At 39.1% G+C, this 21,443-nt stretch overlaps 10 protein-coding genes and 1 non-coding gene across 11 annotated transcripts; 6 read left to right on the top strand and 5 right to left on the bottom strand.

Annotated features, from left to right (window-relative positions):
- Positions 1–6: 6 nt before the first annotated feature.
- C5L36_0A08460 (uncharacterized protein) lies at positions 7–1,566 on the top strand (the record flags this gene model as incomplete). The annotated part of the gene is made up of 1 exon (XM_029463865.1): positions 7–1,566. One exon carries the CDS (start codon positions 7–9, stop codon positions 1,564–1,566), a length of 1,560 nt encoding a protein of 519 aa, XP_029319725.1.
- Positions 1,567–3,188: 1,622 nt separating this feature from the next.
- Positions 3,189–3,413, bottom strand: C5L36_0A08450 (uncharacterized protein; the record flags this gene model as incomplete). The annotated part of the gene is made up of 1 exon (XM_029463864.1): positions 3,189–3,413. The coding sequence occupies one exon, from the start codon at positions 3,411–3,413 to the stop codon at positions 3,189–3,191; it is 225 nt and encodes a 74-aa protein (XP_029319724.1).
- A 605-nt stretch (positions 3,414–4,018) lies between these two features.
- C5L36_0A08440 (uncharacterized protein) lies at positions 4,019–4,198 on the top strand (the record flags this gene model as incomplete). Its single annotated transcript, XM_029463863.1, has 1 exon — positions 4,019–4,198. The coding sequence occupies one exon, from the start codon at positions 4,019–4,021 to the stop codon at positions 4,196–4,198; it is 180 nt and encodes a 59-aa protein (XP_029319723.1).
- Positions 4,199–4,855: 657 nt separating this feature from the next.
- C5L36_0A08430 (uncharacterized protein) lies at positions 4,856–6,862 on the top strand (the record flags this gene model as incomplete). Its single annotated transcript, XM_029463862.1, has 1 exon — positions 4,856–6,862. One exon carries the CDS (start codon positions 4,856–4,858, stop codon positions 6,860–6,862), a length of 2,007 nt encoding a protein of 668 aa, XP_029319722.1.
- A 24-nt stretch (positions 6,863–6,886) lies between these two features.
- C5L36_0A08420 (uncharacterized protein) lies at positions 6,887–7,555 on the bottom strand (the record flags this gene model as incomplete). Its single annotated transcript, XM_029463861.1, has 1 exon — positions 6,887–7,555. One exon carries the CDS (start codon positions 7,553–7,555, stop codon positions 6,887–6,889), a length of 669 nt encoding a protein of 222 aa, XP_029319721.1.
- Positions 7,556–7,811: 256 nt separating this feature from the next.
- C5L36_0A08410 (uncharacterized protein) lies at positions 7,812–12,494 on the bottom strand (the record flags this gene model as incomplete). Its single annotated transcript, XM_029463860.1, has 1 exon — positions 7,812–12,494. One exon carries the CDS (start codon positions 12,492–12,494, stop codon positions 7,812–7,814), a length of 4,683 nt encoding a protein of 1,560 aa, XP_029319720.1.
- Positions 12,495–12,762: 268 nt separating this feature from the next.
- On the bottom strand, positions 12,763–14,256 carry C5L36_0A08400 (uncharacterized protein; the record flags this gene model as incomplete). Its single annotated transcript, XM_029463859.1, has 1 exon — positions 12,763–14,256. The coding sequence occupies one exon, from the start codon at positions 14,254–14,256 to the stop codon at positions 12,763–12,765; it is 1,494 nt and encodes a 497-aa protein (XP_029319719.1).
- A 203-nt stretch (positions 14,257–14,459) lies between these two features.
- Positions 14,460–15,905, bottom strand: C5L36_0A08390 (uncharacterized protein; the record flags this gene model as incomplete). The annotated part of the gene is made up of 1 exon (XM_029463858.1): positions 14,460–15,905. The coding sequence occupies one exon, from the start codon at positions 15,903–15,905 to the stop codon at positions 14,460–14,462; it is 1,446 nt and encodes a 481-aa protein (XP_029319718.1).
- Positions 15,906–16,485: 580 nt separating this feature from the next.
- On the top strand, positions 16,486–16,568 carry C5L36_0Atrna6L. The gene has a single exon. It is a non-coding gene; the product is annotated as a tRNA-Leu (tRNA).
- Positions 16,569–17,314: 746 nt separating this feature from the next.
- On the top strand, positions 17,315–18,574 carry C5L36_0A08380 (uncharacterized protein; the record flags this gene model as incomplete). The annotated part of the gene is made up of 1 exon (XM_029463857.1): positions 17,315–18,574. One exon carries the CDS (start codon positions 17,315–17,317, stop codon positions 18,572–18,574), a length of 1,260 nt encoding a protein of 419 aa, XP_029319717.1.
- A 407-nt stretch (positions 18,575–18,981) lies between these two features.
- On the top strand, positions 18,982–20,400 carry C5L36_0A08370 (uncharacterized protein; the record flags this gene model as incomplete). The annotated part of the gene is made up of 1 exon (XM_029463856.1): positions 18,982–20,400. The coding sequence occupies one exon, from the start codon at positions 18,982–18,984 to the stop codon at positions 20,398–20,400; it is 1,419 nt and encodes a 472-aa protein (XP_029319716.1).
- Between the last annotated feature and the right edge of the window lie 1,043 nt (positions 20,401–21,443).

Here is a 21,443-nt window from a genome sequence, read left to right as displayed (position 1 = left end):
CACGCAATGTCCTACACAGAGGAACTGACAGTGGAGGAGCTCAGGATCCTCGGTAATGAAAAGTTCCGTGCCTTGAATTATGGTGCTGCCCTGATGCGTTACACACAGGCACTTGACAAGGACCCATCCAATTTTGCAGTTTACTACAATAGGGCAGTCACGTTTGTTAAAATGGATGCGATTGACGAGGCCAAAGAGGACCTACTCAAATCACTGGAGATAAACCCGAATTACATTCCCAGCTTATGTCAACTTGGGTTCATTTACCTTTATAAAGGTGATACGCCATCGTCTTTGGAGACATATGCAAAAATTATCAAATTAAACCAAACCTTGCCAAACCAGATGAATAGGTTTAAGGCGCAGCTGAAAAAGGCCATTCAGCTTGCAGAGGATAGATGTAGACAACAGGAGTACCCAGAATCTTTTATCAACGAGATTCTGACACCTGAAATCAGAGAAATTATAAACTCTTATCCTGATCTACCGAACAACATGGTTGAGTCGGGTGTCCCCCCCGTCGCATTCGGTAATGTTCCAATTTCAAACCAAACTCCGCAAGCTGCTATTATTTCAAGGACAAGCATACCAATTCCAGCTCCCATTCCTACGGAGGGAAATACAAGAACCCAAGTTGAAACATCTGTAGGTGAAATTGGTGAGAACATTGCACGTGCGCTGAATATCCCTGGACTAACCAACCTATTCAATGGTCAAGGTGTAGCTACTTTTAATGTTGGTAATCCCGATGATTTCAACAACCTGATGGCAGGAATAAGCGGTGTAGCAGCAACACCTACTAGAAACGACACTCCAAGACCGCCCCCAAGTGGACTGGGAACGGCTAGAAGAAACTCAACCTCACAGAGTGCCCCAGATGTTCCTGTTACTCAAACAAGAGGCGCAGAAGGTACAACCACCCAAGAGACAGCATCGCAGGTATCTGGCGAAGGAGAGAACCACAACGAGGTTCACAGACCTACCATTGTCAGTGTTGCAACTACAACAACCCCAGTGGTTGCCTCATCATTGCCAATCCCTGAACATGTTGCCAACATTCACAACATGGCAGTCCAACGTGCACGAGAATTGCGAGAACAAAGGGATGCTGGAAGGGCAGGTGGTCATGTATCGACACCAGCACCACCTGAAACTTCAAACTCTGTAAGTTCTGATGCGACATCGGCTATGGATTCCGACGCCGAAGTCCCCGATCCAGAAGTTGAAGTTCCAGAGGAGCCGGCCAACACACCACAAGGTACGGCCACTGATAGTAATCCAGCATTCTCGATTGCAAGGACCATGCAGGAACAACTGATGAATGCTATTCAAACCAATGCAGCTAGAGGTAATTTGTCAACACAGTCACTTGCTCAAAATCTGGGCAATATTGCAAGCACTGTAATTGGCGGTTTGGCAAGCTCTGCTCTGAACACACAAACTAACAATACGCAAAGTAGCAATACACAAAGTAGCAATACGCAAAGTGGCAACACGCAAACCAGTAGCACCAATGCTAGCAATTCCCACCCTGATGATCTTGAAGTCGATATGGATTTAGATTGAACAAAAAATTGTCAAAGCTTTGTTTTTTCCTAACCGGGAGTCAACGGCAACTAGTGTATGATCTTTACTAGTTGGAAAGTTACGCTTGGCTTATTTTGAAACACTTTATTTTAACTCTTTATATAAATCATATTACTTAGTCGAAACGTAATGTCAAAAAAGTGTTTGGTTTGTGCTTCATGTTGAAGGAAAATTTTCTATTCTGCTTTCTATATTTCACCATGTGTATGCCATTCTAAATGGTTAGTTGATCAACAGGGTCGTAATCTGTAGTTAATCTGGGAAAAAAACAAGCTTACCTATTTACAGCAAGGTAATCGAAAATGAGTACAATGTCGATTGTCCATACTCTAATAGTGAGGTTAGAAAAGGGAGCAGATACATCTCTAAAAGTATAGAAGGGATGCCGAAGGCAAGTCTTAAAATGAGTTGCCTAACTTAACTGAATATGTTAATAAACTCGAGAATCCACAAAGGATGGCTATTATCAAACAACAACAAGGACAGTGTTGTGTATTCAAGAGTAAGAATGGCAGATTAAAAGTTTCCTTAAGACGGAATGAACTAGACAGAGGTTACAAGTACTAAAACCAAATCAGCAAAACAAGACTAATATCGAAGCTATTGTTCAGCAATATCAACGACGATACAAACATAAAGAAGAATTCAACTATAGATGACCAATGGATCGAACTCAATGGGAAACCACAGAGAGTAAAGGGCAGAGGAAATAAGAACAACAACGGAAAGATTGAATTGCCAGTAGACTATGTCAGTAAGATTGGCGACTTTATTCAGGCGAATCAAGGTTTATCAAATTTTTCGAAAAAAAAAAACAGCATCCAAAAATATAGAGAAGAATAAAAGGAGACATTCAAGGTGCCCCCGGTTAGGTTACTATGTAATACCAGCAGAGGAAAAGCCAAACAGTGAACCCCAAGAATGACATTCGAAGCAATGGCCAGCCAATTCTAGGGCAAACAACAAGTGAGCCACCGATGTTAGTGTTGGCATTTATCGCCTCCAATTCTCCACTTGGAGTTGAGTTGAGGTTATCACATCATTACTTCACATGTACTGTGTAGTGGGGGGAAACCATGGCAAATATAAAGGTTATTGTCATGGCTCTGACGGGGTGTAATGTTTAACAAATTTTGGAACATGTAGTGTAATAAATGGCTGTGATTTACTGAAGTTTTAATTTTGACCTATTCCATAGCGTGGTTCTATGAAAGCCAACAGCAGCGGAGTGCCAGCGATTCTTGAAATGTGGAACAACTTTGCAGAAGTGCCACATATACAATGACAATATTACTGACAGGCATACACGCCGAACGGGCCAAATTGTCAGCAAAATTAGCCCAATGACACTGTACCACTAGAACACTGTTCCGAGATATTTTACAGAGACGGGCAAACAGCATAAACCTGTGATCCCCATTGTCTTTACAGCAATATGCATTAACGAAATGAAGGAATTTGATTTTTTTCTAGAAATGGCTATCAAGTATTTTTTTTAAAAAAAGGAGAATGTTTAAATTGAATTTATAAAATGTAGTAATAGATAAATAATGGAATGAGATTTATGACAAGTTGCCAGTACATCCAGACGGAGTTCAAACTTACAAGTTACCAGCTCTCTTTTGTTGGACGTAGACTGCAAAGAATGGAATACCGCAACCTGCAATCCAGAAAATTAAGTGTGGAACAGCATATGGAATTCTTCTGTTTTTGACCTTGAAAGGTAAGTTGTTGTACACACCTTCTGGGAAGTGTGGGCCGGAAAGTTGCTTAGCGGAAGCAGAGAATTGTCTGACGGATGATCTTTGGAAAGCTCTTGCCAACATGCTGGTGGTATGTATGTGTTTGTGTGTGTGTTTGTGTGTATAAGTGTATATATTTCCTCCAAGGGGAAGACGTTAATGTGTTCCTTCGCCAGCATTTGTTGAAATTACATTTAGTTGTAGCAGGTGCATTCGAGAAACTCGTTCCCCCCCCACCTCGTTTTTCTCCCCGTTTTTCTCCCCGTTTTTCTACTCTCTGTGGGAAAACTTGTGGCCCCATGTGGCGCATGCCCCGCGGCTGCTGTTTTTGGCGTTCGGGCCGTGGCGCACACACGTGACCGCGCTGTCCAGCCAATGAGAGCGCGCGTATTTGCGCTGGAGGGTGAAAAGGGGAGGGGGGAGGGAAAACTTTGCATTTCACAGCATCCAGAGCGCCCTTAAGCTTTTGATCCCTTGAACCTCCCCCATTGGTGCACGGGTGGGGTCTTAGAAATGGCGTGCTTAGAAGGTGAAGCGGGAGAGTTTGCGGTTATGGGCCCAAAAAAAAAGGAGGGGGGGGAAACAAAATACACCACCGCAGAGAGGGCCATTTAACATGTGGTGGTTTGTGGACCTCTAAACTGAAACCAGACTGTGTTTTAATTTCAACCACTACAGAAAAACTAACCATGCTTGCTCCAATCCAAGGTACTATGAAGAGAAAGATCATCATTGACATCACTGCCGGCTTTGCCATTGGTGGTGCCATGGGTGCATACTGGTGGACCATTCACAAAAACATGGTTGCCACCAGAGAGAACTACTATGCTGCATTGGCAGAGAAGAAGAAGATTGAAGAATCTGCTTAATCGATGAATATGGTTATCATATACTGTTATTTCTATATATCCATTTTATTTCCTTCTTCACTTCATTGAGAGCTGATTTGCAAAAAAGATATTGCTCAGAAACCTTTGAAGACAGGTTGTTTTCAATATTCTAGAGTCTATATTTTCCCCTATTGCCATATTTCTGTTTAAGTCGAATTTGCGGCACTCTCTAGCCTCCATATAATTCACATACTATAAACTCTTTAACTTATTATTATATTATTATTACTATTACTTATGTTATTATTATTATTGTTATCTTCGTTAGCAAGGTTGTTGCTACAGTTTGTGATTTTATAGACACGATATTCTGTATTCTCTCACAGAGACGGGGACTAAGGCACTGGGCATCCATTGTTGTCCCCCCAAAGTTGGATGCACACCCTGTTCAAGCACTGCAGGTCAAACGACCGGCTTGGTTGCCAGGTTCCTACATGGTCTGTGTAGTGTAGATAGAGTCATTCCTACATGGTCTGTGTAGTGTAGATACAGTCAAGGCAAAATTTTGCTTTTCAATAGCCCATTTGGTCTCACGCAGTGGCACCAAGTCGTGCACATGGACTTGCAGAGTTTTGCATCCTCCCAATATGCTCTCCATCGAAAACCGCCTTGCCATCGTCACTAGATCGGATAACTATGTCCCCACTGGATGATCTAGTATCAATCTTTGCAGCAATCTCCACCAACCAAGAATCTCGAAATTTGCTTGTTTTAGACCGTGATATCTCGGTACACTTGAATTATCTCACAAACAATAAATTCTCTGCATTTACTACCGCTACCCATATATCCAGAATCGTTTGGATTGAAGATGTCGCCAATATTCAAGATGGATCACCAGATTCAGTTGTGTTCCTTATAAACCTCCTAAGTGATGAGAATATTCATAAATTGAATCAATTGTCAACATTGTTACCGCAGATGAAACAAAACGTCCACTTGATAGTTGCACATCCATCTCTTGATACGTCCTTGCAAAGATACCTATCAATTAAGGGACTGCTTGGTGATTTGACGTCTTACCATGTTTGGAAATCTCTTTTATATTTTAAGTTCGATGATATACTCTCCCTTGAATATCCAAATGCTGCTTTTAAGGATATCTATTTGGACGATTCGCCTGTCCCACTTCAACTCTTGGCAAAGACGCTACTAGTAGAGTATATTGATTCAAACTACAATCTCAGAATCACAAATGTATACTTAAAAGGCCGAATGTCTGCTCGAGTATGGAATATCTATGAGAAATTGAAAGCGGAACATCTTCAATCTCTCTCCGACACTCAAAGGAAAGTTATAAATGATATAGACGATACACTGTTCATGGATGTCCATTCTTTTTACAATAATTCAGTGGATTTCATCTGTCTCGATCGCTCAAATGATCTAATTGCTGCGTTGTCTTCACAACTATCATATTCCGGGTTACTGAATGAAACCTTTAACGTTGAAACACAGTTGAAGCCAATCACATTTGAGGGAAAACTTATAAATCTGAACGACCCAAGTGATCAGATATTCCCTCTAATCAAGGATTTGAACTTTAGTCATGTTGGCCCTATACTCAACCAACAAGCAAAGCACTTGCAGACTGAATTTTCTAAAAGGAATGATTTGAAAGATATTGGAGAAATGAAAAATTTTGTCGGTGAACTAAGCAACTTGAAAAAAATGCAAGAAAATGTTACCAAACATACAAACCTTGGTGAATTCATCATCTCAAAGTTTAGAGGCTGGAATGAAAATACTGGTGTGCCTGAGCTAGATCAGTTGATTGATCCTAAACAAGAAAGCTATCAATCTCAAATAATAGAATTCCAACAAGATATACTGGTAAATGCTGCAAATACAAATACTTTGCTGAACACACTGATTGACATATTGAATTTGCAAGAATCTTCACTGTTTGATGTTTTCAAGTTACTTGTCCTCATATCAATAGTGAAAAGAGGAATAAAAGAATCTGAATTTTTGCCCGTTTATAATGAAATGGTTTGTAAGTTCGGCTTAGAGAATGTGCTACCAATTTTACTCAACTTGATAAAACTGAAAATTGTCCAATTCTTATCCGGGTCAAACCAGCAACTTCCTTTCCTGTCTTTCCCAACAATTTCGAATCTTGAGGTTTCGGATGCCCAAAATATCCATAATTTCTCATTATTAGCAAAAGCTTTGAATTTACTACCTTCAAGTGAAAGTGAAAGTAATACCGATAATAATGTAGATGCAGATTTTGGATATCCAGGATATGTTCCTATCATTACCCGACTTGTACAATCGATATATTCCCGAAAATTTGTCGATTCCATCGAAACAATCCAAGGGAGTGAGCATGCAATAAAATATGGATGGAATAACCTCAGTTTAGAGCACTTAACTGGTGAAACTGTTCAAAGATTTTTGGTTCCTGAAAGAAAGGCAAATATATTTCAGTCCGTGGTTCCTCCTAAAGTATCTTCTTTACAAAAAAACAAAAGCACAATAATTATCTGCGTTGTTGGTGGAATTACAATGAGTGAAGTAGCAACGATCAGACATACATTGAAGAGTAATAGTTTTACTGCTCATAAAAATATCAGATTTATAACAACTGGCTTCTTAACCAGTGATCAACTCATCAAGTCACTAAATAGTGCAAGTTGAGGAATAACGCATGTAAGGATAAGGTTATCTGTATTTTTCATAATACCCTGATTTAACTTTATCTTCATAATCGAACAATAATATAACCAATTCTGTAAAACATTTTTTGAGAGCATCACTGACACTCTCTTTTTTGACTTTTCGAAATGCAATTTCTCTATTTAGGTTTGATGCTCTTCCAGCCCCAATTTTTTCGATAACTGTGTTATCTGCAAGTGTGAGCTTCACCGATGTTTCTAATCTTAGTTTATTGACAAATGCAACATTTCCCTCATTAATTGTGCCAGCGTATTCAACTATAATGCTCTCCCCAACACATGTCATCCAATTATTATACCCAAAAGCCTTATTTGCAGCTTCAATTAAAATTTTAATCCCAACTCCTAGATCGTTTTGATCTTTAGATCTACTGGGAAAAACTCGTTTACCACGTTGTAGCCTATCACCTATATACCGATCGATGTACCTGTAAAACCGCGTCGTCTGATCAACACTCCACTTGCTGGCCAATCTACCGGTTATGGCACCCTTTAGGCGTTCAATTTCCTCAATGGACCATGTTGTTATATCTGGAAACCATACTAACTTCTCTTCCTTGATTGCAGTTGATTCGGGCTTTCTGTTGTTGTACTGGTTTAGCAGTGTAGTTTCTTGATAGGTAGTTGGCGTGTCTACCTTATGATATATTGTCATAGAGACATTTACAAGAAATGAATACCTAGAAAGAGCTCAGCATTGAGAGTACGAACTAAAATTCAAGGCAAATAAACATACCTTTGTCTGGCGTATATACGCGTATGTGCTAAATAAATTATTCAAATCCATGGCGATTTTCTTTTTCTGTTTTGCTTATAGCTATTGCCTGTATATCATTTTTATACAACTAAGATTAACTAATCATACGCTTTCATATAGACATATGTCTAAGCTCCCAAAGACTAGTAGTTGGCTACTCAGAAGTGACTGCCTCGAAAACCTCATCATAAGGCGGTTTAATACCGCAGAACTCTTGAAATTGAGCGATACCTTGATTAACCAACATTTCTCTACCAGGGATAACGTTCCACATGAACTCCTCATTAGCAATGGTCATTAAGGGAGTAACCAATGGTTTGTATGCCGCTTCAATAAAAGCCTTAGGACCACTACCCTTAGATAAAACATGTTTGATGTTGGAAGTGAATTCTGGATCCAAGTCCACATTTGCAGGGACTGTAGAGACAACTAAATCAATATTCTCGATGTTTGGAACAGATGAGCTATCTAAAATCTCAATATTATAATCAGATGGGAACGAATCCTTGATCTCTTGTAACTTAGAAACAGTTCTGTTGAGCATGTAGATCTTCTTGCAGCCCATCTGTTTGAATGCGTACACAGCGGCTCTTGAGGTACCGCCACCACCAATAATCAATCCCTTCATAGCGCTACCATAAACCCCGTTATTTTTGAAAGACTCAGTGATTCCAATCCAATCAGTGTTGGTACCGTAGTATTTACCATCACCCAATGGGTAAAAGGTGTTGATTGCACCAATAATTCTTGCTGAATCACTTAACTCAGTAGCATATTTTAGCATATCCATTTTCAAAGGTATCGTAATAGCACAACCGCCAAATTCTGGATCCTTGACCAGCTCGTTGTAAACTTTATTCGCATCGTCAGTTTCAAATTTTGAAAATTCGTAAGGTAATCCGAAAAGTTCATAACCTTTGGTATGCAAAGCAGGAGATCTCGAATGGGAAACTGGAGAACCCACTACGGCAAACTTCTTTGGACTTAATCCACCAATAATATATAATGATTGGTTGATTTGTTTGATTGATAACTGGCCTGGCGCAGCTGAGTTTGGCAATAATGGGTGAGTAACTGGAGTTAATAATGGATTAACAATTCTAGACAACTGGCCTAATCTGCGCATATTGATCGCAATCAATGGTTTAGCTGTATGCGTTTTTCTAAACGCCTCTAAGGCAAAGTTGTCAGTGAATTCAAGGGCTGTACCGACAAATTTGATAATGTCGACGTTTGAATTAACAGCAAAATTATACTTATTCTCCCATTCGGAATTGTCCCACTTGAATTCACCAGAGAAATCATGATGTGAGCCAATTATCCTTGTAAATCTCTTGTTGGCAACTAATGTTGAGAATAAACTTTCTGGCAAAGATAATTCCATATCAACATAAGCAACACCCATTTTGAATGCTAACTCGGTTAACTCGGATATTCTCTCATACTCACTGTCGGGGAATTTTCCACCCTGAGAAACTGTTCTAAGGGTGAAGATGATCGGAATCTCAGTATGGTTTCTAAGTAAAGCAATTTGTTCAGCAACAAAATCATGATTATAACTCTTTAGTAAATCAACACGTAGTTCAACCGCATCAGCTCCTGAAGTAATTTTGGAGAGATTCTCTAGTGCGTTTCCTTCCTTCAAATCGGGATAAGTCAAACAAACAAAATAGGATCTGGAGTTTGGAACAGGTGCAGGATCACCAATGATTTCATCAATAAATAATCCCATCGTCTTCTTTAAATGAGACAGCTCATCATTATTGTTACAATGTGGCAGGTAAAAAAAGTAGTTCGAAACAGCCTCATACCAAGGTTTTCTTCTCTTCCATACAGAAGATATTTCTTCTGTATATGCTGGTCTTTCCGTGTCTTTTTCATTCAAGAACTCCACCATTTGTTGAACATCTCTGTGCAGATGTAAGACAATGCCATCTTTCTTATACTTGATGAGTATTTCTCTTGCTTCGGGAATTTCGACAATGCCACCGCCCGTTGAAATAATGGTATTACGTGAATGTTTCTCTAAAACTTCCTTGAATGTTTCGAGTTCTTGCTTTCTAAACTCATCCCATGAATTTGCTTCAACAAATTCTTTTATTGTCTTGCCGATTTTCTTTTCAAAGTAGTGATCGATATCAAGAATATCGAAACCAGTCGTGGATGATATAACCTGGGACATAGTACTCTTACCAGCAGCCCTCATTCCCACCAAGATAATAGATTTATTACCATTCTTCGGAGGTAATTTACCTTTAGAGTCTGATTCTGCAAAATCCTTTGGCTCATAGCCATCAAGTCTAACTCCTAATTTTGTGTGTAAAATATCCCACCAACCAGGCCATGTCTTGGAAGTACAGTATCTTTCTTGGATAATAACGGGACCATTCTGGACCATACCAGCTAATAGCGAGAAACTCATCGCAACTCTATGGTCGTCATAAGAATGAACGCCTGGCTCTTCTGGCGCTTTCAAGTCTTTGTAGTCAATACCGTGAATAACAATACCATCATCCAATTCGGAAGCTATTACACCAAATTTCGCCAACTCAATTCTCATAGCTGCAATACGATTGCACTCTTTGACTCTTTGGTTAGCAATTCCAGTAATAGTTGTTGCATTGCCTGGATCATTTGCAATCGCTGCAACTACTGTTGCAGTTAGGAAGGCATCAGTCATAGGTTCCATGTCGACATGCTTCAAAGACTTCAATGTACCTAAAGCTGGTCCTTGGACGGTGGTACTAGTTTCAGTCTGAGTGACTGTACAGCCCATTGGTTTTAAGACCTCAACAGCAAATCTGGCATCACCTTGTAACGAGGATGAGCCGATGTTTGGAATGGTACATTTTGTGCCGGTCATTGCAGCATATGCTAATGGGTATGTTGCCGAAGAAGCGTCGGATTCGATGACGTATTCAGGAGGGTTCACATAATGACCTAGAGGGATTTCGTATGTATACTCTTCTGTTGCTGATTTTTTAACTTCGATACCAAAAGCAGACATCATTCTAATAGTCATATCAATGTAAAGTTGAGAAATTGGCTTGCCGCCAACTAACGACAAGGTAACTGGGTTTTGTGCATACGGAGCAGCAAGCAAGATTGAAGAAACGTATTGTGAGGAAACTGTTGCAGCCAATTCAATTCTACCTCCTTTCAAACCCTTACCACACTTAACCACAATTGGCAATGAGCCTTCTTTGTTTAAACACTCAATCTCTGCACCATTTGCTCTCAAAGCATCAATCAAAGGACCATTTGGTCTCTCTTGCATTCTACTGTTACCAGTTAATTTAATGGTGTTTAAATCACCATTAACACCAACCAGACAAGCAATAGTGGTCAAAAACCTGGAAGCGGTACCTGCATTACCAAGGTAAATTGTTTCTTCAGTAGTAACCAGCTTACCACCGTTACCATTCAAAACTACGGTTTCCCCATTATCTTCCCATGTGATTTCAGCACCTTTCATCGCTGAAACAGCAGAAAGCATGTGCTGAGTATCATCTGAGTGAAGTAAGTTTTTTAACTTACATTGTCCCTTACCCAAGGCAGCTAGAATTAGTGCTCTGTTGGAGATGGATTTTGAACCTGGGGGAGTAACAATGACGTTCTTCTTTGAGTCAAGCTCAAATGGATAAACTTGAATTTCTTCGGTCAAGATAACTCTCAAGTCTTCATCGTTAACGTAAGAAGCACTTGGTTCGTAGCATTCACCAATTTTTTTCAATAAAACGACCTTCTTTTTAGAACCATCGTTCTTCTTATCAATGGCCATTTTCTTCAATAGAACATCAACTGGACATACCTTGTTATTTGTTCTTTTTCTCAAAACCTTATCATGAATACTCACAGGCAAACCATAGCCTTCAAAACATTTTCTCAATCTTGAAACTGCCACCGGTGGTAGGATGCCCAGGTATCTACTCAGCTCGGCTTCCTTGATGGATCCAATGGCAACACATTCCCCGTGTAGCGCTTGCGGAGTCAAGATTGCTTCGTAAGCATGGCCAATGGAATGGCCAAAATTTAAAAGGTTTCTTAAGCCGCCTTCTCTTTCGTCCAAAGTGACGACCTCAGCCTTAACCTTGATTGACTCAAGAACGAGTTTGAAAACATGATCTAAAATGGGGGTGAGATCAACCTTGCCTTCGGAATTTCTAGTATTAATGGTCTGTAGAAATAATTCGGTGTAGGATTCTAATCTGTCAAATTCTGTTTCATTCCAGATGGCAGCAGTCTTAATGACCTCCGCCATACCATTGATAAATTCCCGGACAGGCAACGTTTGCAAGAATGCAATATCAACCATGACATATTGGGGTTGCCAAAATGCACCTATAAAGTTCTTACCTAATGGAGTATCAATGGCAGTTTTACCACCAATTGAAGAATCAACCATAGCTAATAAAGTGGTTGGAATTTGGACAAATTTTACACCTCTCATAAAAGTGGCAGCAACGTAACCAATCATGTCACCAATAATACCACCGCCCATAGCAACAATAATGGTGTCTCTGGTACAACCTTCGGAAAGAAGGTAGTCTTCCACAGCAGCTTTGGTGACTCTATTCTTGTTTGCTTCCCCAGGCGAAATAACATAGGTTAGCAATCTTGCATCTGGTCTGACTCTCGAAATAGTCTCCAAAAAGGCTTCCTTGTATCTGTCTAAATGGCCTGCCTTGACTAAGTTAGTGTCGGTGATGATAACGTAAGTAGAAGATTTCAAATTTGTGACAATTTCAGTACAGATGTGGTTTTGGATTTTGTATCCAACGTGAATTGAATCTGTGCCCAAAATGGACACTTTCTGAACATGCCCTTCTTGAACCATAATTGGAGCTTGCTCTAGAGCAGTTTATCTGTAGGTGCCCTTTAAGCCTAAATGGTGAAAGTGCCAACCTGAAAAATATAAAGAACCTCTATACTCCTATTCCGCAGTCGATTCTCCGGAGCCAGTCATTCGATCCACTTGGAAGACTGAAAATTACTCATAGGGTGTAACAGAAAGAGAGAAAAATGAAAAAAAAAAAAATTGGAAATTAAATTACATAATTAGCGCTAGCTTATTTCTGCTAAGCTATACATTTAGAGCTGCACAGCTATACGAGACACCTCTGATGGACAAGGTTTTCCATCTTCGTAGCAATGATTTTGTTTAGTCGTAGAAAATAGCAGTCTATTTGAGCAACCATTTCTTTCTGTTTCTCCTGAAATACTGGTATGTCTTTGACCTCATCTATGGCTGTCATTTCGTAGATTTCTTTGAATAATACCAGATGCATGTCAACAAAATCTTGAATTGTGTGATCAGAGTCACCTTTCAAGAAGTCACCTGATATGTCCAGAGTATCTTCGATAAGGAAAAAGGCTGGTGCCAATGTATATCGGTATATATGGTTAAGCTTTTTTGAGATAAACATAAATAGCTCTTGTAAGAAGGCGTTCTTATTCTGTGCAATTTCAATCAACCCCTTGGTACATTCGAGTTGTTCCCGCAAATAACTCTGAGAATTCAGAATTCCGTTTAAGCTCATGATAGTCGTATCATCCATCTTTTTGGTTTGTCTCAGTACATTGAGCTGAACTACAGCTTTATCTAATTCTAGATGAGTTTGGTATAACTTCTCACATAAAGTTTGCTTTTCCTGTAGTTCCCGATTATAGTTTCTTTTCAATTCGGAATTTTCCCTTTGTAGCTTCCGACACACATCTTCTAATGAACCCATAGTATCACTTTGAGATTGGACAACTTCGTCTAGTTCAGCGATTTTTTGTGGGGGTTCCTTGTTTTTTTTCTGAAATCTCCATTTCTGTAAAAGTCGTTTACGCAAACTTCCTGTTGACGGATTCGATTCATTCCGAAAAGTATCAGAAACTTCATTCCAGTCTTTTTTACCTCTTCTTCTAGGTGGTTTATGTAACGTATGACTGGTTTCTTGGATACCACCACCAGCTGTCAGTGCAACATTTTTATCTTTTGGGATAAGGACCTTACACTGGTTGTTAGATTTGTAGATTTCAGTCTTTTCTTCAAGAGGTGGTTCCTTTATTTGGTGTTTAGATTTGGTTTCCGGCTGTTTGAATTTTCTAGAATCAAGATTATAAGTTGGTTCAAAATTAATTTGTGAAAATTGCAGTGATTGTACCTTTTCGGAACTTAAATAACTGGGTTCTTTATCAAAACTTTTTGTATTAGCAAACACCTCATTACTAATATTATCATCGCAGCTTAAATCATTCTCGTAACAACTACTTGTACATTCTTCTTGACTGGTATTTATTCTATGCTTGCATACACCACTGTTTCCAGAGTTGCTTACACTACTTTTGTTATCTACAAACATCTCCATAAGATGTGGAGCAGATGTACATTTCCCCACTAAAGAATTGACATCACTCTCCGCCTCAGAAGATGTATCGTTTGTTACAAGTGCTTCTTTGAATCTAACAGTCTTCTCACCATTGCCCGGAATCACCTCGTAGATACTTCCCTCGGGGTTGTAGAGATCATCTTCGGAAGAGTTGGTTTCGTGAAATAGGGTTATACAATCTATGCCTGTGTCACCATAGGCGGAACGTAACTCAATCCCCATCGTCCTCGTAGCAAAGCAATCCAGCAATTAATAGGCAATCTCTCAGAAGAAAGCAAAAAGAATGAATATCTACATTAGATAATAGCATATTCAAGGAGCTTATAAAAAATGGGGCATCTTTTAGTTTCATGCTACCGTATATACAAATCTGGACCGCGCTGATAACAGATATCATATGCCTCTTTTTTTAAATAATTGCTATATTAGAGGTGTGCATGATTGTTGATACATACCAGTGGTTTTAATTTCTCATCCCATTCATCATTCCAGTGTCTTTGACTCTCTAGTAGAGCTCCTTCCTTTAGAGTCACGTACCTTTTAACGTCTCTAAAAAGTAGACTCGAAATTTTATCTGCCATTTCAGATGCGTCTGTGTTATTTTTCATTATTAATCCATTAATGCCATCCTTAACAAGCTCCGAGATCCCGGTGAAATTCATCGTAATTACAGGAACCCCCGATCCAAACAAATCAACTATTTTCATTGGCAAATCAAGGCCTGATGACGAATAATGCAGAGAAATTCCAAGGTCTGCAATTTTCAGAATCTTTGGATAATCTGCAATAGGCAACCACAAGTTCTTGATAATTACTTTCTTCCAAGGGTATGAATCAAGCATTCTGTGGAAATCTTCCTGCATAGGGCCTTTTCCCGTAACAATCATAATAATCCTTTTGGGCGACGACGAGTTCTTCAGTTGGACATCCAAGATATTCAACGCCTCCACCAAAATTGTGAAATCTTCATCCTGCGTAAACGAAGTTGAAGTTATTAAAATGCGATCATTGTTTTGGTTGTAGTTTATATCACCAAACACTAGTTTGTTATTTGTAACTATATCTTTCAATTGCTCACGTGAATCCAAGGGACTGAAGATATTGCTTGGACGATCATACAAAGTTAGGACTTTATCTTTTTTCAGCTGGAATGTCTCAATGAGATACTCCTTGAGTGTTTGAGAGACTGTTATATTAAAATCCGCCACTTTTCTAGCACAATATTTTTCATACATTTTCATAAATCTCACCATTTTATTGTTTTCATTTTTGTATTTTAAGTTTAAAATACTCCAGTTTAGATTGTGCCAATCTACAATGATTTGAATGTGCGGCGCCCAAAACTTCTTTATCAATCCGATAATTAAAAGAACCGGTAGAGAGGGTGGATTCTGAACAAGGACATACCTGGTGCCATCATCGATAACGTCTTTCAAGAGCCACGTAAGGTCAAAGAATTGAGAGGAAACTTTCATAAAGGCAAAGAGAATGTATGGTAAATTTCTCTTATTCTTAATAACAGGAACATCGTACACGGAAATGTCTGGAGTTTTGAGGTAATCCGGTAAATTACTCTCCAAATACCCACAGAGGTTGACCTGGTAACCCAGTTTCTCAAAGCTTCTGGCATGGTATGACATCCTTGGAGAGTGTCCTAAATCTCCTAGAACTACAATGACCACCTCGTTCTGCTGCTCAGACACTATGATGTTGCTCCGACGTTCAAATACACGGCAAATGTATTGATATCGACTATAGATAACATAGAGGGTGGGCGTGGATAGCCAGAGGAAAACTAGTGCCCATGTGTACTTGGAGAACGACCAGTATTCCTGTGGGAGCCCCACATACTTGATCCAGTCGGTCAACATTGTTTGGCTGTAAAAGGAAAAGTCTTGTAATGATACTGTCTGGTCTATGCACAGTCTGATTGTTGGGTGAAAAAAAAAGGTACGTATTGTTATCCCCCACCTCTCTCCTTTCCTCTACAGCTCGTGGCAGTAGTTTCCAACCTCATTTCTATCAGTATAGGAATTGCAACTATTTCTCCACACGTGGAGCGCGTTTTAAAGTTTATATACCGTTATTCTTCTGAGCCTCCAGGGGGGGAAATGTTTAACTTCTGAATTAGAGTAAACCCTAATTTTGCGTGACACTATTTAATCAAACAAACAAAAACAAAGAGCCCACAAGTCAGATACCTTAGAGTAGCAGCATATATAACGTTGTAAGTTAAATGCCATTAACTATGTAGTCTTTCTCCCCGGCTCAATCACCTCTTCAAGCGTAAGACAACACTGACTAACTGCTCACAAGAAACACAGTCTATTTCAAAGATATAAAAAGAGGACAGAAAAGGGGCAACTGAGTTTCGAAGACAGGACTGTTATGAAATCACAAGAATAGGGGTAATTCCGGGCCCTAGTCTGTTTCAAGAGCTACATTTCAGATGGGTGTGTGGCCGAGAGGTTAAGGCGTCAGGATCAGAACCTGATTTTCTTAGGATTTCCTGGGTTCGATCCCCAGCACACTCATCACTCTCTTATTATTTTTACTAGTAGTTATGGTCTAGATTGATTGATTTAGATTGTATAAAAGGAGGGACTTGAACTATTATCAGAACTAATTTGATGCTAAAGTAGATCTATTTTCGCATAAGACCATGTTGCATGCGAATGACATCACAAATCTAGCCCTTCTCACTGCCTCCCTTTTCTTTTTCTACTTTTCTGTGGCGCGCGGGGCCATGTTTTATTTTTATTTATTTATTTATTTTTTTTTATTTTTTTTTATTTTTTATTTATTTATTTATTTATTTTTTATTTATTTTTTTTTTATTTATTTATTTTTTTTTTCGCGTATATGCGGCAAAAAAAATAAAATTCAAAAAATGGGATAGTGCAATGCCGAGATTAGATGGATCGATCCAAGTATTTAGTGCACTATTCCCAAACTGGAAATGGGAGTCATCCACATTGCTCCCTACCTTGTTACCCCATTTGTTCAAGAGCTGAGCCGCCGTTTCGGAGTATCTTTTTCATCTCCTCTTCCCCCCCCCTCTTTCCTTTTTCTATTTTCCTGTTATCCCCCCTCTTCTCCACAAACTCGGAGTATTATCTTTTTTTTATGTCATTCTAGTATCGGCCAAATTGAAATATGATTTTTTTTTTGATTTTTCTCATGTACTAAACTCTATATAAGGACCAATATGTGAATAATTGTATGTAAAGTAATGATAATCAACAAAATGAAAGGTTAGAATTGCCACTGTTGTACAAAGATGCAAAGACTCAATCAGATAAGTGACCATTTGAAAAGTACAGGCTCGGAGTACAGTTTGAAAAAAGAAGACGATGTTGTTATTGTTGCCGCATATAGAACTGCACTAACTAAAAGTGGTAAGGGTGCATTTAGAGACATCAATTCAGATGTCATTTTATATAAATTATTGGTGGAAATGTTTCACAAGGTCAAGATTGATCCTTCTCTCATTGGTGATGTTGCTGTCGGTAATGTCTTGAATCCTGGAGCAGGTGTTAATGAACATCGGGCTGCGGCAATTGCCTCTGGTATCCCATCTTCGGTTCCCTTTATAGCGCTCAATAGACAATGTTCGTCTGGATTGATGGCCATCAATGATATAGCCAATAAGATTAAGACGGGGCAGATTGAATGTGGGTTGGCTGCAGGTGTTGAGAGCATGTCGCAGAATTATGGTCCGCAAGCTGTTCCAAAGATTTCCCCACTTGTACAGACGGCCTCCAAAGAGGCAAAGGATTGTTTATTACCAATGGGTACTACCAGTGAAAATGTAAATGAAAAGTACCGCATTGGCAGAGAGGAGCAGGATGAATTTGCGGCAAATTCCTATAAGAAGGCTGAAATTGCAATTAGTACAGGCTTGTTTAAAGATGAAATTTTACCAATAAAAGTTGAAGTTGAAGAAGAAGTTGAAGAAGAAGGTGATGAAGAAGGTGGAGAGCCAAGGAGGAAAACAGTTGTTGTAGATACAGATGAAGGGCCTCGAAAGGGCGTCACACGAGAATCTCTCCAAAGGCTTAAGCCAGCCTTTAAAAAGAATGGTGCTTCACATGCCGGCAACTCCTCACAAATCTCAGACGGTGCTGCTGCTGTGCTTTTAATGACTAGACGTCTAGCAGCAAAGCTCCACTTGGCGGTTTTGGGGAAATATATTGCAACTTCGGTTGTGGGCGTCCCACCAAACATTATGGGCATTGGCCCTTCAGTTGCAATTCCAGATGTCTTGAACAAGGCCAATCTTGCTGTATCGGATGTATCTGTTTTCGAAATCAACGAAGCGTTTGCCGGCCAGGCCCTATATTCAATACAGGCCTCACATATTGACATCAACAAGGTCAATCCTAGAGGCGGGGCAATTGCTCTTGGCCATCCTTTGGGATGCACTGGCGCTCGACAAACATGTACCCTACTAAGGGAACTAAATGCTGGTGAATATGGTGTTGTAAGCATGTGCATTGGTGGCGGCCAAGGTGCAGCCACAATATTTTTGAAGGAATAATGGTTGTTATAGACAGAGTATTCTGTTTGGACGACTCTTTTCTATTTATCTTTTTTATAAACCTACGTTCAATACTTAGCTTCTCTCCACATATAATTAGTGTAATCTACACATTGTCGTACTAAGTAGTTGTCTTCTCGGTAAGGTTCGTATGTATTGTATTTGCCACGTTTGAGCTCATGTATAACTTTACTTATATTATAGTATCTTTGACGATTTACAAGATAAATCAGATATTGCAATGAATAGCAAAAAGATGCTGGTTACCAATGTAAAAAAAATACATGTGAGGAAATGAGAATGTCTTTTTTTTTTTTTCACTGTCTAAAATTTATTTCTCTCTTGTCCAAAGTTTTGACTCTAAAGTATTCCAACATCTTTAACGTTGTGTGACAACCAGAGAAACCATGTCCGAACGTACCCAGCAGGACGGAAAATTAGATAAGCAGATAGCCGGTGACAGGAACGAGGAGGAAAGGAAACCGAAACCGAAACCCAAATCCAAGAATAAAAGACCCACGAATGGTAAATTGCAAAACAGTGCCAAGAAACCCAAGGATTCAAAAACCGACGAAGTCAAACCAAAGAAACCACAGCCTAAGCCCCTTTACAGAGAATTACAGAACTTGCTTGGCTATGTCAATCCAATTACCGCCAATGGTATATCTATAAAATCGTTGTCGACTGACCCGTTGTCATTTTTTGAAAAAATCATAAACGATAAGGACAATCGTGATGAACTATTCATGACGTTTTTGCTGAAACCCTCTGATCCCGATTTTCCTTACGACTTGGGGCTTCTAACTCTTACTTTGTGTATCCCCCAGAGCTATCCTCAAAACCATGGAACGCCATCGATCATGGTTTTAGATGATAATATTCCAAGAGGATACAGTTTAAATATTGAGATTGGTTTCAAGCAGATTGTTAACACTATATTGGAAAACCGGTCGCTTAAAAAGAAGGCAAAGAAACACAGCACGAAAAAGAAAGTCAGTGAAAAGAAGGTGGAGGAAAACAAAAAGAGTGAGGACAATAACGAACAAGAGGACCAGGGTGAACTTAAAATTGAAGTTGTTGGAGGTAACAATTTACTAGGTATGATCAAGACCTTAGATAAATACCTTGAGAAGTTTTTATCTATGGAAAAGAAGGATACCATTAAACTAGTCAAAGTTATGAATATGAAGCAAGAGTCCGTAAAGGAGCAGCAATTAAAGGAGCAAGCCAAGGAGAAACAGAAGAACCAAAAGAAGGTTGCGAAATCCGAAGAAAAAACCTTGTTAGATCACGCCAAATATCAAAAAAGAACAGAAGAAGTAGACAGGTTTAAACAAAGGTTCAAAGATTACGGGCTCAAAGTTTGTAGGACAACCCCTCGTGGGGTAACCTTCAAACTATTCCTGCTCTTCAAAGATGATCATCTTACATTAGAATTTAACGAATTGGATCAAATAACAATCGAAAAATTGCATATTAAACTCGATATTCCAAAAGAGTATTTGAATGCCCCAAAGAAAGGTATAAAGCTCTCGGTAGATATGTCGGACAGCAACAACATAGAAATGATAAATTCAATATCAGACACAAATGTGAGGTTGATTTTTGGTAAACTGATCAATAACATCAATAAGAACTTTGATACGTTTTCGAGTGACGTGGCTACCATAAATCTGAGTAATCTTGAGTCGGACTCTGAAAAATACTGGAGCATTCCAAGTCAGTTAAACTTTTTTCAATACAACATTCAAAAATTTATGAATGAAAAGGCTGAATTCCTAAGCTGGTATTCAGCCAATAAGGAGATGAGTTACAACCTGACATAGACACCCTTACAGATTGGTTGTTTTTCTCTTAAATGATCTAAAGGAAGCTACCAAATAAAGGTGCAAAAATATAGGAGCTGGATAAATCATCAAAACATAGGGAGCCCAAAGTTCAATGCCAACTCTAGTCATGACCACAGATATGAAACACGAGTGAACATGATGACTTGCCAATTATCCTCTAGGGATGGGCATTTTGACTTGGTTTCTCTATCAGAAAATATAAAGTTTACTTCCCCACTTTTCTGCAATCTATTCATAAGTAAAAATATCTTTGCAACATTCTAATTTCCAATCCATGAAAAGGACCCCCCCTCAAAGCTTCCACTGTTAGGGGAATTATCGACCCAAGACCAGTACATGTTTTGCACATAATAGAGTAATTATTTTCAAGCTTGGGTTTTTATCTATCTCCTCTATTCACATTCCATCATCTAACAACTATCTTTGTTTCTACGAACACTTGATTTCGCCATGTAGCTCTTCTCCGTATAACTTGTGATCCTGTCTCACTAGAATGACTCTACATCTAGATGCCCCTCTTCCCCGTCAAAATTGACTTAAATTTAGTATTATTGACCTTATCATAGAATGATGCGTGCTATTTCCAGGGCACAAAGTTTCAACGGTTGAACCCCTTAGCATATTTTTTGACGGAATCTCTAATAACTTGTACCTCAAATTATGGACTCTAATTCTTCGAATATATAACTAAGTTTTCACTCTTCCTTAGAATGTCTGCAGTTTGATCTTGACTGTATAATAATGCAACTAATTTACCATATAAGCCAAACCATCTGTTCTTGACATGGCAGCGCTCCCTTTTGTTTGAAAACACAGTAAATGTTCCTCTAGTGATTGTTTCTTTGAACCCGCTGGTTAATAATTCATTGTGACCCCTCGCTTTTGTTACTATTTTGAAACGTGCCAGACAAAATAGACATATCAGGATTTCCGAATTTTTTATATTATATTCCAAGTTATCTCTCTTACAGATACAACATTCCACCTGCATAACATTCACTTGGTCACTTTATTCTTTG

This window comes from Pichia kudriavzevii, chromosome 1, assembly GCF_003054445.1.
Source record: "Pichia kudriavzevii chromosome 1, complete sequence".
In the NCBI taxonomy this organism is placed as follows: Eukaryota; Fungi; Ascomycota; class Pichiomycetes; order Pichiales; family Pichiaceae; genus Pichia; species Pichia kudriavzevii.
Note: the sequence above shows the minus strand (reverse complement) of the source record. Positions and strands in the feature narration are given on the sequence as shown.